General features: G+C 54.5%; 1 protein-coding gene across 1 annotated transcript; it reads left to right on the top strand.

The window, feature by feature from the left end:
- The first annotated feature begins 1028 nt into the window (after nucleotides 1–1028).
- LOC138102428 (serine/threonine-protein kinase PAK 3-like) lies at nucleotides 1029–14469 on the top strand. Its single transcript, XM_069000139.1, has 11 exons — nucleotides 1029–1069; nucleotides 1658–1788; nucleotides 8017–8617; nucleotides 8814–8873; nucleotides 9704–9752; nucleotides 10776–10885; nucleotides 11651–11768; nucleotides 12159–12258; nucleotides 12680–12876; nucleotides 13790–13927; nucleotides 14380–14469. Exons 1-11 carry the CDS (start codon nucleotides 1029–1031, stop codon nucleotides 14467–14469), a joined length of 1635 nt encoding a protein of 544 aa, XP_068856240.1.
- The last annotated feature ends 3459 nt before the right edge of the window (nucleotides 14470–17928 follow it).

Genomic DNA, 17928 nt, shown 5'->3' with positions numbered 1-17928 from the left:
TTTCCCCCACCATCCCCCAATCCCCAGCCCACTCCCGCTCCGTTTTTGGGTCCCATCCTCCACTTTTCCCCACTTTCCCAGCCCCTCCCACCCGTTTCTCCCCCACTCTTCAGCCCCCTCCTGCTCTTCCTTTGAGGGTCCCCTCCAGCTCTCACTCATTTTAGGGGTCCCATCACCCCTTTTTCCCCTTCTCCCCCCCTTTCCCATCACGTCACGCCACCCCCGGCTCACCTGAGAGCTCCACGCCCGCAGCCGGGGGGGCTCCCAGCACCACCAGTGCCACCAGTACGGCCCCAGCTGCCACCACTCACCCCATGGCCAGCGCTGGCCACGATTTTGATTGGCTATGGGGCTTTAGGGATGCTGCAGCCCCGCGGTGGAATTTTTTGGGAGGGGGAACCTCGGGGTGCGGGGCAGGTGGGAGCTCAGCTGTGCCCAGAAATGTGTCCCCAGGGACGCGGGATCTCAGGGGTGCCCATGGCCTGGGGTGACGCTGGCCCGGTGCCAGGCACCCACCAAAGCCACTCTGTCCCTGCCCCCCGCAGCCACACAGGGGAGAGAAAATGGAACCGAGGGTTCCTGGCTGGGGATAAGGACTGGGAGAGATCCCTCAGCAAACACCGGAACAGGCACAACAGGCTCTAATTAGAGATATTAATTAAATTGATGACACTGAAAAAATAACATCAGGAGAAAGAGAAGGAAAAGAAGACCCTTAAAAACACCCTCCTCCTCCTCCCTCCTTCCCAGGGGTTGTGGGGGCATCTCTGCATCCGGCACCTCCAACTTTGGAGCCACCAGGGATTGGCTCTGCCAGACATGGAGGAAGCTTCCAGATCCAACAGACCCAGCCTGGGCACAGGGAGGGAATTTATTACCAACCAAATCCCAGCAGCACAAGGAGAAGGCAAAGAAATCTCTCCAACACCTTCCCCCCACCCAGCGCGGATCACCCGGAACGGGGGTCACCAGGGCTCTGCCCCACGGGGGTCACTGGGGATCACCCAACGCCGATCCTCCCACGGGGGATGGAGGTGGAGCAGCACACGAAGCTCTTCCCGCACTCGGGGCACTCGCAGGGCTTCCCTTAGCGGTGCATCTGTTGGTGTTGGATCAAGTTTGAGCTGTGTGAGAAGCTCTTCCCACATTCAGGACACTCGTAGGGCCTCTCCCCAGTGTGGATGCGCCGGTGGGTGATGAGGGTGGAGCTGTGTTTGAAGCCCTTCCCGCAGTCGGGGCAGCGGAAGGGCCTCTCATCCGTGTGAATGCGCTGATGTTGGAGGAGGTGGGAGCTCCTCTGAAACCTCTTCCCACACTCAGAACACTCGTAGGGCCTCTCCCCGGTGTGGATGCGCTGGTGTGCCCTCAGGGTGGAGCTCCACCCGAAGCTCTTCCCACACTGCAAGCACTCATAGGGCCGTTCCCCGGTGTGGACCACCTGGTGCTGGAACAGCTCGGAGCTGCTGGTGAAGCCCTTCCCACATTCCCCACACTCATAGGGCCTCTCCCCAGTGTGAATCTTCTGGTGCCGGATAAGGCTGGAGTTCCGTCTGAAGCCCTTCCCACATTCCAAGCACTTGTGGGGCTTCTCCTCACCCTGAGGGTTCTCCCCCAGCTCCGAGCTCCCCCTGGATCTCCGGCCGCCTTCCCGGCACAGGGGGGCTCTTTCCTACTTGGATCTCTCTGGGCTGCGTTTGCAGCCCCTCCTCGTGCGGCATCTCCGGGGCTTTTCCTCCTCCTCCATCCGGCCACGCCTTGGGAATGACAAATCCTGGATTGGGGAAGAAACATGGGGTGAGCGCCTCGGGCTGGGGGTTCCTCCTGCCCAGGTCCATCACCGGGCATCTTGTGTCTGTAAAAATCTCAAAAACACAGAGACTCAGCCCAAAAGTCCCCCAGACATTAAGACACAGACCCAAAACTACCAAAACATCAAGATTCAGAGAAAGCTCCCTCCAAAATATAAACATTCAGCCCCCACAAAAAAAACCCAAAGCACCAACAGGGAAACCAAGAAACCTCAGAAACACCAAGATTCATCCCCTGGAAAATCGTGGATCCCCCTCCCTGATCACCTGCTGGATGGGGGGGGCAACACTCCTGGGGCTGGAGGGAGGCTGCAGATACAGCGAGTGCTGGAACCTTGGGGTGCCTCCTCGTCCTGATCCTCCTCCTCCTGAATCCCTACTCTTCCTCACACTCCTCTTCCTCACACTACTCCTTCTCCTGCAGAATCCCACTTGCTGCTCCCACGGCCATCGTTTCACCATTCTGGTCTCCAGCCCTGCTCCTCCAGCCTTTCTCCTGCTCCCCCCAGGCCCAGCACCCAGCCCTGGCTCGCTCTGCCCCCCAGAGCTCTCGGATCGCACAGCACGAGCAGCGATGCAGCTGCGGCAGCTCGGGCTGGAGCAGCGATGCAGCTGCGGCAGCTCGGGCTGGGGCAGCGCTGGGCTCTCGGCCGCTCCTGCCCGCACTCGGCCCCCGCCGCAGCCACTTCTGCCAGCACAGCACGGCCCGGCCCGGCCTTGGCGCTCCCCCCCTCCCACCTCCCCAAATTCCCCTGGCGGGGGGCGCCAAGGCCGGGCCACACGTGGGCTCCAGCTGGGGAGCGCCGGGCGCTGCGGCTCTGCCTGGCAACTGCTGAGTCACCAGCGCCGCGCCTTCTGATTGGCTGAGCGCTGCCTGAGGGCCGCGCCTGCACCAAGGGGGGACACCCTGCTCCAGGGGGGATGTCCCGAAAACCGGGCACCCCCAGCGAACCAACAACACCAACGCCTCCTTACAAACACATGCTCTGAATCTGCTCGGACACAGCCACACGCACTTGCACACAAGCAAGTGACAGCACAAACCAGCAGCTCCTCAAAATGGCACTGACTGACACACACTGCTGCTCAGCCAAGCTCCTGCTCAATTCCTCAACTTCCAGAACAACAACAAAGCCGGAACAGAACCATGGACATCGTTTCCTATACAAAAGGGGACAATATTGAGGCAGTTTGCACATTCTCCCAGAGCTAATTAAGGACATGGACACCCAGCACGGGTAAAAAGGGAAGTCGAGAAGGGGTCTCAGCAACAGGGGACGGATGGTGTTGGTGTGCTGGGAAGGGATTGGTTGAAGGGAGTGTGCAGGAATATGGTTAAGGCAAACAGCAGCAGGAGGAATCTATGTGGTAAGAAAGGAAAAGGAAGATGGAAAAGAGGAGGAAGAGAAAAAAGTGAGGAGTGGGGTGCTTTTCAGCACCATCTTATCCTCAACATTTGCCAGCTGATCCAGATCTTTTGTATCCCCGCGTTCCAGGACAGGACAGAAAAAGAAGTTCAGGATTTTAGGGTGTTCCTCTGTGGTGGGGAGCAGCAGGACAGGGCAGCACGGGCTGGGGGCCTGTGGGGAGCTGCGGGGCCGGGCCGGGGCTGTGGGGCAGCCGGGGCTCAGCGCCGGGCACTGCCTGACCCCAACACCCCCCGGGCAGGGCCGGCAGTGGCCCCCGGCCCCCAGGAGGCTACGGGATGTGGAAGGATCAGGATTTACTTTTATCGATCTTGTTTGGGTCACTGGAGAAACGAATGATTTTGCAGAAAGCTCAGCTGCTGTCAGAGGATGAGCACCCACGGGCAGTGAGATGCCACGGGTACGGCTGCTGCCATTGGCTTTGGCAAGAAGAAGAGCCAGATCCAGGGCAGATATTCAATTATCTCCCTGGAATTGAGGTTTGCAATTCCTCACCCTGCGAATTCCCGACCTAGTGCGGGGTGGAGATAAGGGATGTCTGTTTCTAGCAGTCTGTGGCCAGAATCCTGTCTCTTGTGAAATCTCTTCCACAGGAAGCTCGGCTGGCACAGACCCTGCCTGGGGACTTTAAGGGATGTTACACCACTCAAGGGAGATGAGCTTAACATCTCAACAGACTGGGAACAGCCCAAAAGATACCCAAAAAGATAACGCCCATCAACAGAACATCAACGCCCATCAGCAAACATCAAGGAACAGCTACCCCAGACACTGCCCCCAGCACAGCTGGAGACCCCTGCTCTGGAAAAGGCTGAGAAGGAAATCAAGGAGTGTGAACCTAATGAACATCAGAGGCCAAGCAATCCGGGGCCAACAGGAAACCAAATACTAAGAACTGCCCAACTTGGAACCAATGAACATGAAACCTACGGATTTCGATGGGTTTAGACTGCATCAAGTTGAGGAAAAATTGAGTAAAACTCGTGTGCCATGGGATGATTTTCTCTGCACACCTGGGCTATGTGTGCATGAAATGATTTCTGTTGCACATCCTGGCCAGAATAAAGTAATGCCTTGATCCTCTAACACTAAAAAGGTCGTTGGAGAGTTTTTGATCTTCCAGGAGTTTTGTTGACAAGATTATATCACTAGAATTTTTTTTCTTAATAATCCTACTCTGACATTGTCAGCTGGGTTTGGGCCAGGGGTGTGAGAGTCAATTTTTAGTCTTAGGGGAAGAAGTAGAAAAATCTTTATTGGTTTTGGGGTTTTCTGTGTATGTGTGTGCGTGGCTGTTAGTGATGGGAGAATTTTAGAATGGGTTTTTCAATGTTCACCTGTAAGCTGCATTTTGCAAAACTGGAAGAGGTATAAAGATGACCCTTTAACTCATAAAGAGCTAAAAAAACATAAGAAAAAGAAAAAGAAAAAGAAAAAGAGAAAAAAAAAGAAAAAGAAAAAGAAAAAGAAAAAGAAAAAGAAAAAGAAAAAGAAAAAGAAAAAGAAAAAGAAAAAGAAAAAGAAAAAGAAAAAGAAAAAGAAAAAGAAAAAGAAAGCAGCTGGGGGGGAGGGCACTTGTGAGTCACCTGATGGTTGCCCTGGAGGAGAAGTTTCCTTCCAAGCAGCAAGCAGAGGAGCTTTAGAAATGCAAATTATCTCTGCTGGGGGAAGTGTGCACAATGTCCCAGGCTCTCCTTGCCTGCCAGAGGAATTGGCCTGATTCCTTCTGCCCCTCACCCCAAGCTCTGCCTCCCTGCACAGACGGAATTTGCGTCGCTAAAGGCAGAGCCCACACTGAGCATCTCGGACTCTGCAACAGAAATCCCTGAAGCTGCAAAGGAAAACAGCAAACGGAGAATGTTGGGAGAACTTCACTCACAAAAGCGGGGGGGAATCATCCCTCTTCCCACTCCAACATCTGCTGGCACTGTCTGGGTTATACAGGGTGGGCTTGACCACTGGGCTGCTTTTGCTGCTTCAAGGTCAGCGAAATCACTTGGGAATCCAAGGATGTGATGATTTAATCAGAGAAAAGAGGTCAATTGATGCATCCCTGGCATTTTTGGGAGCGCCCAAAAATGGGGAAAAGATGAACGGCCACCAGAACAAATCCTACAACACCATGGAGCAGCCCCTGGGAACCCAAACAAATTCATACCAGGTGCCAGAGAACCCAGTGATCATTTCAATGCATCATTAGATTACAAGCTGTCCTCCAAATCAGAACCAAGCACACAGCTCCAGCTCCTGACCTTCTCACCCACCAATCCACTCCCATGAGCAACGCCACATTTCACCCTGGGATGGCATCAGATCCTCTTTCAGCAGAAGGACCAGGAGGTTGTGGAAAATTAAATGACTCAAACTGCTCTTGGCAAAGAGATGGCCAAGGAAAAGTGGTGAAACAGAGAACAAAGGAAACAAAGACTTAACAGAGCCATGAATATCGGATGTTATACAAAGTGGGGGTGCACATTAAGGGGCACATGCAGCAGGCGCATCGGGAAGTCTGTACCTTCCAAGGACCTCAGCCACTGCGGAAAGGGACACGGAGATGCGGCCGGGGAAATCGGCATAAAAAGGAGGCTGCGTCCTCCAACACTTGGACAGACCCCACGGGAAATGCCCCGTGGCCTCTCCCTTGCTCCAGGAATAAAGTTCCTTTTACAGGACTCCTCCGGCTCCTCTGGGGACACAAACCTCTGGCCACGGGAACTTTCCCGCACACTCCCGCCGACGGGGCAGCCACCTCTGTCCTACCCACAGCAGCCGGGACGAGCCAGCGCTGCTCCGGCACCGGCTCCTGCCGAGGCATCAGCGGCAAGGAGAGCGCGGGCAGCCGCTCCCGCAGCGCCCTCACGCCAGGGCGAACACGGCGCCCACACGGCACAACGAACCCGCCCCAGCCCCCTGCCGCCCCCTCCGCCCGCAGCCAGCGCCGAGCCCCGCCAGAACCGAGCGCGGCTCCCACCTGCGCTGGGGCCGCCTCCGAGCTCCGCCGCCGCCTCACCGGGCTCCGGCCGCCGCCGCCGCTCCCGGGCCCGCACAGACGCTCCGCCAATGGCGCCTCTGCTGCGCCACGGCCGCCCTGCCGGCGGCTCCGGGCCCGGGCTGCTCCCCGCTCCGACCAATCAGCGCGCCAGAACCACGACTGACGGCAGCACCGGCCAATCGCAGCGAGGGGCGGGCTCTGCACACGGCCCAGCCTCGCCCCGCGCTCCCAGCGCCCCCCGGGCTGCGTGAGGGGAAAGCCGCAGCTGAGGAACAGCCCTGGAACGGGCCCGGCCCGAGCCGCCATTCAGCTGGGAAGGGAAACAAAGCTCTCCGCTGCTCCCGGCCCGACTTGCCCAGCCCTGCGTGTTGGCTGCCTCCGGCTCCTTGGGAAGCCCTGCAGCCTCCCGACTCCCGCCCCTAATTCGGAGCATCAGTGCATGGCTTTGATTTCGTTGTTCAGGCTTGGCTATGGACTGTCCTGGTCTGCTGCATTTTCTGGGTTCCTCTTGGATGCTTTGAGCAACAGGCTGTGCCCCGGGAGGATCCTTTGTGCTCCTTTGTGACAGAGGAGAACCTTCCAGGCGGTTCTTGCGGGAGCTGCTGCTGTGATGTCACGGGAACGCTGCCGCGTCCTCGCCGTGTTCCCGTTGCTGTGGGCGCGGAGCCCTCAGTGTCCAGAGCGGCTCTGGGCGCCCGCTGGTTGCCGGAGGATCCTCCTGCCCGAGGCATTCTCAGCAGCCAGCCCAGCCCCTGCCGGGTGTCCTTCTGTGCTTGCAGGGGTACAGTCTGCCACGTGTGCAGCACGGCCAAAATGATCCAGCAAGCGGTTGCTGCAGTTTGCACTCTGTACTCTGTGGCTTATTCGGGGTATTTTTTAGCCCACTTGGCACGTAAGTCGAGGTTTTCCCTGGCTGCAGCGTCGGTGCCTTCGGGCTTGCTGTGTGCTTTCTGTTCTCCCACTGCAACTGAGCTGCCTTTGTAACCAAATTGCCATTAAGACACCGCTGGTTTGGGAGAGCTCCTGCCAGCAGCTGCAGCTGAAAAAGGGGGTGTCTGCAGCCAGCGGGGCGTGCACAGCATTTGCAATGGAGCCGGGGGGGTTCTGTTCCCTCAAGCGCAGAGTCTGTGCCAGCGGAGCCTGGAACTCCCTGCGTTGGCTGCTGCAGCCAAGGGCTGACACAGCCCAGGATTCTGTGCTGTTCTCTTGCTTGCTGTGCGAAGGGACTGTGGCTCCTGGAGGGATGTTGTGGAAGCAAAATGCTCTCTCGGGGTGTCCTTGCTCCGTGGGAGTTCCCACCACGGGCAGGTTTTTCCTAACAGCATCTGGTTCGTGTTGCCTGTCCCGTTGCAGGGCACCTCACGCGTGGATCCCGAGCAGCTCCTCCTTCGGTGAGTGGGAAAGGAACCCTTGGTGGTCGGAATTGTGCAGAGACTTGTGAGCTAGGCGTGTGGCAGTCGAGCGCCAGCCTGGGAGGCTGAAGGAAAGTTCCTGCCAGTGTCTTTGCAGCAGCAGCAGCAAAGGGATCCCTGGCACTTTTCTCCTTCTCTGCTGAAGAGCTTTTGAAGAGCTGCAGGTCTGGTTTTGCAGGCAGAAGATTGCTTGCTGGCTTTAGCCACGGTGGAATATGGAATGCCCAGCAATAAGTGGCAATGTCGACTTCAGCCCATTCCTAGTTTGAACAGCTCCGAATCCCATTTCTGCTTAGTGCAGCTGGATGTGTAGCTGAGGATAAATAAGGCGATAACTGAGATAGAACTTCCCGTCCCTCACGCTACCATCTGTCCACAGGGCACAAAAGCAGCATCAGCTCCTCCTCTGTCTCCCTGTGCTTCCAAAGAGGAGGCCAAAGAGGAGGAAGACAGCAGTGAACTTCCCCCTGTTCTGGGGGATGATGGTGAACTTCCCTCTGTCCCGGGAGACCACAGTGAACTTCCCTCTGTCCCGGGAGATGAGGGCAAACATCCCATGGTTCGGGAATACAACAGTGAAGCTCCTGTGGTGTGGGGCGAGGATGGTGGACATCACCCGGTGTGGGACGAGCACAGTGAGGCTCCAGTGGCATGGGAGAAGGACGACGGACATCTCCCAGCGTGGGACGAGGACAGAGGACATCCTGTGATTTGGGAAGAGGAGGCTGCAATTCTCCCAGCATGGGAAGAGGACAGGAAACATGCCGTGGCTTGGAAAGAAGACCAGGAACCTGCTGAATTTTGGGAAGAGGATGGGGAACCTCCCTCTGCTTGGGAAGAGGACACTGAACCTCCCTCTGCTGCGGGATCCTGGGCTGAACATTCTGACAGCAGCACAGCCCTGCAGCCAGAGGGCAGAGAGGAGTGGTGCCTGATGCAGCTGAGTACGTCTGCTGTGCTGCTGTGTGCCAGAGCAGGGTGCTGCGTGTGTGTCTCAGCATCAGCTGCACCCAGGCTTGCTGTGCAGCTGAATGTCACAGAGTCATTTATTGTCCTTGCCCAGCTGAGACCAAGGGGCTCCCGGCCCCAGGGAGTGGGGCTGCATTTTGGCCCTGCTGCAAGGCGGGGTCTCCATCTGGGAGGGAGCATCGTCCATGTGGTTTCTTTCAGGGAGTACCGTGAGCGTGGGGGAGCCTGCCGAGAAATACCTGGAACTGGAGCAGGTTGGCCAAGGGTAAGTGCACGGCAGTTACTTCTGCACAAGCAGGGGCCAGGTATTTGCTGGTGCAGGATCAAGTGAGAAGCCAGGCAAGCTGCAAACAGCTTCAGACACTGGGGCACGATCCTGCTGTCTCTCAGTCCTGATCAGAATTGGTAACTGTGCTCAGAAGGCACCGTCAGAGGCCCCTGAGGCCGGCAGTGTCCTGCCTGCAGCAAGGAGCAGGACCTGGAAGATCTTCTGTCCCTGGAATGTGATTGCCTGAAAGAGCAGCTCACCATCTGGTGACTGTCAGAAAACAGTTCTCAAGAAGATTCCTTTCAAATATTTTGCTTCCAAAAATATCCACCGGTCAGGATTATCAACATAACAGTTTAGAAACAGAAACCAGAGATGAACTAATAAGTGCCTTTTTCAGCACAGGTAGTAAGCCCCGTACATTCAGTAACAGACACAGAGCTGCTGCACTCGAGGGGAAAATGCATCAGCTGCCTGATGGCAGGGCCCTTGTGGATCCTGCAGCTCATAGGCAGGAAATGGAAAAGGATGAAATACATTCTTTTCCAGTTCTTTAGACACCAGCTCCCACCCTAGGTTTTGGACTAAAGTAATTCAGTGTGGACATTTGGGATTTGCTCCAGCCCTTTTCCTTCGTGTTGGGCCTCAGTTTTCTCTCGCACACCTTGTGTGGCACAGGGCTGGTGGCTGCTGCGCTGCTGTTTGAAGGGTCGATGCACCCAGGTGTTTTGTAAACGCTGCAGGCAGCAGAGATCTCCTGTCTGGGCTGGCTTTCACTCCCAGGGCCTAAAGCGCTGCTTCTTTCTTCTCTGCTGTTCTGTCTCCAGGGCTTTCGGAACCGTTTATAAAGGACTCGACAGGGCCACTGGAGGAGAGGTCAGTGTCACCACGCCCAGCGCGTCGGGCAGCTCTCGAGGGCTTTCCCCTCTTCTGGGAGCTGTGGCTGCAGCTTTGGGGGGCCAGCAGAGCTTTCCTGCACAGGCTGTTCCACTGAGGGCACAGCAGTGTCAGCCTGCAGAGCACGGCTGGGACAGACTGGAGCCTTCTGAAGTGCCCAAAGGAATGCAAGGAGGGCAGCGGTGTCTGTCAGAGCAGGACACGCTGGCTTGGTCTTCATATCTGAAAACATCAGCGCATCAGCTGGTGGAGGCTGAGGCCTAATTTATCTTCATCCCAGCCTCGGACAGGAACACTGTTTAGCAGTTTTTCCATCCTGCGTTTCATCTTCAAAGGATACCTCAAGACCTAACTAAGGAGCGATCCTGCTTGGGATCAGTTTGGGGTTTTAGTCCTACTGCAGCTGTTCCCAGAGAGAGGGAGAGGAATGAGAAGATGGATGTGCAGAGCAAAGCTCTCCCCTAAACCCTGCAGCTGTGTTTGGGTCTGGTGTCAGTGACAGCCCGTGACAGGGATCATCTGAGCAATGTTTGTGCGTGTTTGCTCTGTTGTGCAATCCCAAACAGAGCAGTTGCGTTTGAAATCATGACCAAATCCCCCAGGATTGCTAAAGGGTTCCCGGCTGTTTTGCTCTGTTTTCACAGAACCAGAATTACTTCCTGCTTGCAAAATGTGTTTGAATGATAATGAGAGTGGTGGTAAACGAAGGTGGTTTGAGAAGACTGCAGGTGCAGAGAATGCTGTGAGAGCTTTGAGGCTGAGAGCTGAGGGCCCATTTCTGCAGAGCTTCCAAGGCCAAATGTCTCTGGCCCTGTGTCCTGTAAGCGGCCCCGCAGCGAGCAGAGAAATGGGCTGTGGGAATGTCACTTGCTGAGCCTGGGTGTCCCATCCCAAGGCAGTTTGGCACAGCCCGGCTCCGTCGCTCCGCAAAGACTCGCTCCGTGTTTGCTGCGGCCTCCTGCCCCAGACTCCTGCAGTTCAAGGGCTGCAATGTCCTTTCAGGTGGCCATAAAGAAAATGAGTCTCAGAGGGCAGAACAGGGAACGAGCTGTGAATGAGATCCTGGTCCTGAAGGACAAGAAGAACCCCAACATTGTCAGCTCTTTGGACAGGTGAGTGCTTCAGCTCTTATCCCGTGCACGGGCCCTGCGTTAATCTCTCCTGGCATCCGCAGTCTGTAGCCTGTTTTGAAAAAGCCTCACCCGGCCGTAGCTTCCCAAAACAACAGCCTGTCAGTTCACTCCCTCCGTGTGCTTTTGTTGCTTTGGTTTGGTTTTTCCTTCAAGCTGACCCAGTTTTCTGGGTCTTATGACAAGTGCTGATAAACCCTGGCAGAAATTATTTCCCTTGGCTTCTCCTTCCCAACTCTTTTCCATTGCTGCAGATGCCAGGAAGACCAGGTTCTTGTTTCCAGAAACGCCTCATGTGCCCATTTTGCAATGGCCTTGCCTGTTTCTGAAGGGACTTTCTGCAAGGTTTTCCAAACACTTGACCACTTTTGTCCTAAGTGCTGCACGGCCCCCTGCCCTGGATAACTCTGGAAGTTGTGTTGCCTTGTTCTGGAGGGAATGGTGAAACTGCTGAGTTCAGATGCTGAACCAGCTGGGGGCAAGTGTTGTGGTTCCACATTGATCTGGGCTGCTGCTAAACTGCATTTTTCACCTGCTTGCCATCTAAGGCCTCTCCTTTCCCACAGGCGTCTCCTTCTCCTTTAGACTGTGCAGATCCCAAGGACTGTGCAGCCTGGCAGGAATGTCTCTGCATCGGATTCTGTCCTCATTTACAAGTGACCTGGAAACAAAATTCCACTCGAGGCTTTTCCATCAGGGAATTGAGCAGTGCATGTTCATCTCCATGCCATTGTTTGCCTCTTCCAGCTTCCTTGTTGATGAAGATCTCTGGCTGGTGATGGAATACATGGATGGAGGAACTTTGCAGGACGTTGTCAGACAGACACGCATGGCTGAAGGAGAGATGGCAGCTGTCAGTCGGGAGGTGAGGGATCCTGCTCGTGCTTCCCATGGACACAATGCTCCTTCCAAGCAGGGCCTGAGAACAGGAGTGGCTCCATGCTCAGAGCTTTGTTTCTGTGTTATTTTTATGAGATGCAGAAGAAAGAGCCTCTGAAGTGAATGGCCTGCCAGTGTCACTGCACTTCCACTCTGCTCTTGTCCTCTTTCCTGCTGTTGTGGGACTCTCTGTCTTTTTTGATTTGATTTGCTGTTCTCGGCTTTGCCTTGAACCATTTGCCCGGAGCTTGTCTGCACTGCACTCCTGGCCTGGCACAGCAAAGCTGCTGCTGGCAGAATTCTAAACTGTCCTTTCTTGTGGGATTGTGTATTCCGGCCATTGATTTCCACCCTTGTGTTTCTTGCTCTCTCTCAGTGTCTGCAGGGCCTGGATTTCCTCCACTCAAACCGGGTGATCCACAGAGATCTGAAGAGCTCCAACATCCTTCTGGCAATGGACGGCTCTGTCAAGCTGGGTGGGTGTTCCTGGTCAGGCACGGCGCTCCTGGGCTGCGGCTGTGGGGCTGCTTCCCAGTGACGGCCAGAGCCCCACAAGTGCTGCTGGTGGCGGTGCCCGGCCCCTGCTGCCAGCTGAGAGCGGCTGTCCCATGCAGAGAGCTCAGGAGAGGAGCAGGGTGTCAGCAGTGGCTTTGCTCTGGGTGTGGCCCTTGCAGAGGGGCGGGAGAGTTGGAATCTGAAGCTTCAAGGGAATCACTAAAAGCCACTGCATGAAAGCTGAGGGTTCCTTTAAGGGTCCACTTCCATCTTGCCTTGGCTACAGCCCTGAGGACTTTTCCAACTGGATTCAGCACAGCATTCTCAGACTGAAAGTGGGCAATCTTTGTGCTTGGTTTCCTCATTCCAGCTGCCTTTGACAGTGTTTGTTTCTGTCCTCAGCGGATTTTGGCCTCTGCGCTCAGCTCAGCCCTGAGCAGGAGCAGTGCAGCTCCATGGTGGGCACTGCTCACTGGATGGCCCCAGAGGTTGTGACCAGTTCTCCTTATGGCCCCAAGGTGGACATCTGGTCCTTGGGCATTGTGACCATCGAGATGGTGGAAGGAGAACCTCCTTACTTCGAGCACACGGCGGCCATGGTAAGAGGCAAATTTCCCAGAGTTTGCAGAGGCCTGTGAGCACAGAGGGACCCTGCCCTGGGAGGAGCAGCCGGAGGGCTCTGCCCATCGGGAAGGGAATTCCCAGAGGACTCCAGCCTGAGCACAGACAAATATTCTGCAGTCTCCAGAATTTGCTTTGGGTTTTAAGTTGTTGCAGCTCTTCTGTCTGCAAGGATGACCTGAAAACATGAAGCCAGAGCATCAGCTCTAACCTTATCTTGCAGAAAACCCCAGACCAACCCCAAACCCCACACCCAAACCCAACAAGTTTTCTGAAGGAGTTTCTGAAAGAGGTTCTGTGAGATGAACTCCCCCTGACTCTTCTCACTGGGAAACTTGTCTAAAACATGGAGATGATTGTTTAACATCCCCATAGTCTAACATATTTCTTTCCTCGCCCAAGCTACTTTCTCCATGTCACCAAGGCTGAGCTTTCAGCAACCCAAACCTCGGGTTCCTTGCCTGGCAGTTTCTGGGATGGAACATCTTGAATGCATTTACTTGAGTGTCAGTAGCACTGCAGGGATGCATTTGATGTAAGAATCCTTGGAAATACCACAGGCAGGCCACAGTGACTCTTGCAAATGGCCTGTAAAGCTGGTGTCCGTATTTGGAGAAGCAAAATGGGTTATTTCTGATGGAGGTTCCAACTAACAAAGTCAGCCAATGACATTGGCTCTCAAGGCAAGATCATCTGGATGTTGGAATGGCTGTGGCTGCAGCAGCGTTTGGCTTTTTTGGTTGGCATAGAAAAATGAGCTCTGATCAGCATCTCTGCCAGGGAGGAAAGTGTCCCTGGAGACTGGGGCTGAGAAACCGGGGTCGCTGTGAGCCCTCGTGGGTGTGAAGGAAGCTGGCAGAGCTTTTTCACAAGTGTTTGCTTTCCGCGCAGGCTCGCTGTCTGATCCGGCAGAACGGGACCCCGCAGCTGCAGGAGCCCAGGCGCCTGTCGGCTCTGCTGCGGGACTTCCTGGAGTGCAGCCTGGAGCCGGACGAGGAGCGGCGCTGGTCTGCCCAGGAGCTGCTGCAGGTGGATGCGAAGCGGCTGCAGGGGAAACAGCAGCGCGAGGGAGGGGTTTTCTCGTGGGGCCCCCCTCCAATAGTCTCCAGTCTCGCTGCTTTTCACATGCAAAGCCAGCAGAATCCTCGCCTGGTTTGGCTTGGCAGGGTGCTTTGCAGGTCATCTGGACCAGGTGCCCCGCAAGGAGCAGGGACATCTTCAAGCAGATCAGGCGGCTCAGAGCCCTGCCTGACCTGAGCCTGGATGTTTCCAGGGAGGAGGCACCTCCCACATCTCTGGGCACCCTCTGCCAGTGTTTCCCCACTCTTCTGATAAAAAAATTCTGCCTCAGATCTAATCTGAGCCTGCTTCCCTCTCCTGAGTTTCAAACCATTCCCCTTTGTCCTGATGCAACAGAGCCTGTGAGGAGCTTGACTTGGGAAAGTAACAGTTGATTTCTTTCTTTTTCATCCTTTGGGCAGCACCCATTTTTATCATCAGCCAAGCCTCTCTCCAGCCTGAGCCCTCTGATCGCTGCAGCAAAGCAATTGAAGGAGCAGCGGAGGATGTGAATCACCTGGGGACAGCTTTTCGTTATAGTAGTTAGGACAAGTGGTTAGTTACGGTAGTTAGCACTGCTAGTTAGTTATGGTGGTTAGGACAGCCTGGTAGTTATGGCAGTTTTTTGAATAAAAGCTCTGTTAAACCTCAAGTCCCTTGATGTGTCCCTTCCTTGTCCCCCCGTGACTCAGCTGCCCGGAGCAATGCGAGGGGAGAGTGGGCCCAGCCTTGCCCAGAGCTGAGCCCCAGCAGAGCCCCGGCAGAGCCCAGAGCAGCCTCAGCATCGGCAGAGTCAGCCTGGAAGGAGGCGCCTGGAGCCTTCTCGACTGCAGCCGACTCTTGTTTACAAACTGCGTGGGGTGGGAAATGCCACTGGTTCTGCAAGGGGGCAGAGGGGGCCCAGGGAAGGCCCAAATGCGAGGGACAAAACCCGCCCAGTGCTGGAGAAAAACCACGCCTTTTTCCCCTCCCACGTCGGCCAAAATATTGAATCCTAAACCGAGTCAAAAGGGGCAGGGGAGGAGCCCAGGCCCTTCCATCCCTGCAAACCAAAGCGTCCCTTGCACGGCTCTGAGCCCCGGTGGCCCCGCGGGCGTTGGTTTCTGTCGGGCTCGCTGCCGCCAGCCCAGGGCCAGCCCGGGACTGAAGCCGACTAGCAAAAGCTCGTATACAATTAATCACCTTACAGTACCACAAAATTCAAATAATCCTGTTATTCTGAATCATTTTCTCTCACTGCAGTCTTCAGGCGAGACACAACTGCCCTGGGCAAAAGTCTGGGTGCGGAATTTACTCACTAACCAGTGGGAAGGCTGCATGAGCTTATGGTTTGGAGTCGTGGGTATGCTTGCGTTTCCACAGATACTGGGGTACGGTGGCTACCTGCAAAATGTGTTCGCCCTGACCTACGGCACCAGAGGCAGAACAGGCAACCTCCAAATGATGACCAGAACGCCAACCATCCAAATGGCCACCAGAATGTAGATCATCAGCCTAATGACTCTTCTGATGATGACCAGGATGTCAACCATCAGGCAGATGGTCCTTCTACAAGCAGAGACTGGGATGGTCCTCCCACAAGCAGAGACTGAACTTTAAATTTCTTGTTATGGAGTCAGATCGTTAAAGCCTTAAGGACATATTTAGAATTAATAACTGATGTAAATTTCTATTTAGGATTAATAGTAGAGTTGTTCTCCTATCAAACAAAAAGGGGGAATTGTAGATACAAAAATGCTGCTAGCAAGGATTTTCTTGCTATTTTCTAAGTCCGTGAGAGACGTTTCTCTCTCACAGAAGAGGTGGCAGGGAATGCAAACAACCAAACTACCTGCAACCTTGAAAAGTCTTGTTTATGGTACAGTAGAAAAATATTTTGACAATGGATGTTTTAGGATTTTAGCCAATCCCCAAGAGGAGGCTGATCCTTTGTCCAATTAGACTCTGAAGAAAAAAGTCTATAAAAGAGTTTGTAAAATAATTAAATAAATCAATCTTGCTGCACAATTCCTGCCTGCTGGACCTTTTCTCCTCCTCTTCCCTATGGCTGCGGGACACGGTGATACACCCTAGGGCCTAGGCCTGTGGTAATAGCTTTCTGTTCAAGTTACAAAGCATTTTAAACCTTTCTTTGCAGAGTATCTTAATACATATCAACCAATAAGCACCATACACAATACTTTTACATTTGGCTATAGCCAAATAGCTACTACCATTACCATATTATAGTCATTATTATCCAATCACAAGAGTAAGCAAGTTACAATTAAAGCTTACAATGGAAAGTTCTCAGACCTTTCTTCCACCTGCCACATCGACATTTGTTTGCCGGTGATAGCTCTCTCTTTTTGGTAAAAACATGTTTTCTATTTACTTATGCTCTTCTTGAGACTTATTTACTTGATGAAAAACACGTCTTTGTTTGTTGTCACATACCTGTGTTCTAATCATAAAAATCTCCTTCCAGCTCATCTCCAACCTTTGCCTTCTCAGTTATTCAATGATCACTGGTTCAGCAAAACACCTTTTCTCTACATCAAAACTTGCTTTCATTTCTATCTCACCCTCAGTTTCTACATTCAGAGATCTTTCTGCCAAGCCTACATATCTGTGAAACTTTCTTACCAAACTTTCATCCTCTCCAACACGGGACTGAATGCCACGGACAGCGATTGCTGAGAGTTGGAGATTCCAAACGCTCCAAGGGGCCCGAGGGAACCGCGCTGCGGCCTCGGGGCCTCCCTGGGGCACCACGGGGACCCCCCGAGCAGAGCGACTCTTCCCGCCCCCCAAAGTCCACAGGTTTGGGTCAGCTGAGGAAAAGAGCTGGAAAAAGGGGCTGGAAAGGGGCTGGAGCCCGAGGGGACCTCTCAGCCATGGCCTGGAGCAGCGGCAGGAAAATGCCCCAGAAACCAAGGAAATCGATGGAAGTAATGAGGAATTTTGGAACTCTTCCCGCTGCTGTTTCCAGAAGGTCCCGGCCGGGTCCTGCCGGGAGGAGCCAGGGGTGGGGAGGGGCCTCAGGGCTTAACTGGGGAGAAAAGTTGAATTGGGGCAAGGAAACTTTAATGGTGGGGAGAAAATGTGAACGGAGGGGATTTGAATGGGAGGGGATGGTTTGAACTGGGCAGAGAAAATGAAGTGGGGGAGGAGCCCCCCAGCCCTCGGCTGTGCCCCGAAGGTGCTGCCAGCGGTTCCCCTGCTCCCACCCCCCGGGCTGGGGGCGCGGAGCTGCTGCTGCTCCCCGGGAATGCCACGCGATAAAAACTCCACTCAAGCTTTTATGTTCCCAGTCATTCCCAATAAGGTCCCAGTTGCCCCCAACATGGTCCCAGTTGTTCCCAGTCATGCCCTATATGGTTCCTTTCACTCTCAGTCCCTCCCAGTAGAGTAAGGTAGGGCCCCAGTCACTTCCAGTATGAACCCAGCCTCTCCCAGTCAGTCCCTGTGATGCCTTTTGCCCCCATCATGGTCCCAGTTGCTCTAAGCATGATCCCAGTATGAGTCCAGTCACCCCCAGTATGATTCCAGGTAACTTCCCAGTATGAGTCTGGTTTGATTCCTGTCACCCCCAGTATGATTCCAGTCACTCCCAGATACTCCCAGAACTATGCCAGTCACTCCAATATGACCCTGTCACTCCCGGTATGATCCCAGTATGACCCCAGTATGGGCCAGCTGCTCCCAGGATGATCCCAGTTGCCCCCTGCATTTTTCCAACTGCACCCTTTCACCACCACTGTGGTTCCAGTCACTCCCAGAATGATTCCAGTCAGTCTCAGTATGATGCAAATCACTCCCAGTATATCCCAGCAGCACCCATTGGGCCTCAGCATGTTCCCAGTAGCCCTCAGTGTGGTCCCAATATATCCCAGTATAATCCCTGGTGCTCCAAATCTGCTCCTGCCCAGTCCCGGTCCTGGTCCCAGTGTATCCTGGTGTCCCATTCTGTCCCAGTTCATCCCAGCCTG

Source organism: Aphelocoma coerulescens, unplaced genomic scaffold (genome assembly GCF_041296385.1).
Source record: "Aphelocoma coerulescens isolate FSJ_1873_10779 unplaced genomic scaffold, UR_Acoe_1.0 HiC_scaffold_75, whole genome shotgun sequence".
In the NCBI taxonomy this organism is placed as follows: Eukaryota; Metazoa; Chordata; class Aves; order Passeriformes; family Corvidae; genus Aphelocoma; species Aphelocoma coerulescens.
Note: the sequence above shows the minus strand (reverse complement) of the source record. Positions and strands in the feature narration are given on the sequence as shown.

Bases quoted from the DNA above. Each gene is read 5' to 3' on its own strand.
- LOC138102428 (XM_069000139.1), top strand. From the start codon at position 1,029: ATGGAGGTGGAGCAGCACACGAAGCTCTTCCCGCACTCGGG. The intron at 8,874-9,703 runs GTAAGTGCACGG...TTCTGTCTCCAG, and splicing joins CTGGAGCAGGTTGGCCAAGG to GGCTTTCGGAACCGTTTATA. The intron at 9,753-10,775 runs GTCAGTGTCACC...ATGTCCTTTCAG, and splicing joins ACAGGGCCACTGGAGGAGAG to GTGGCCATAAAGAAAATGAG.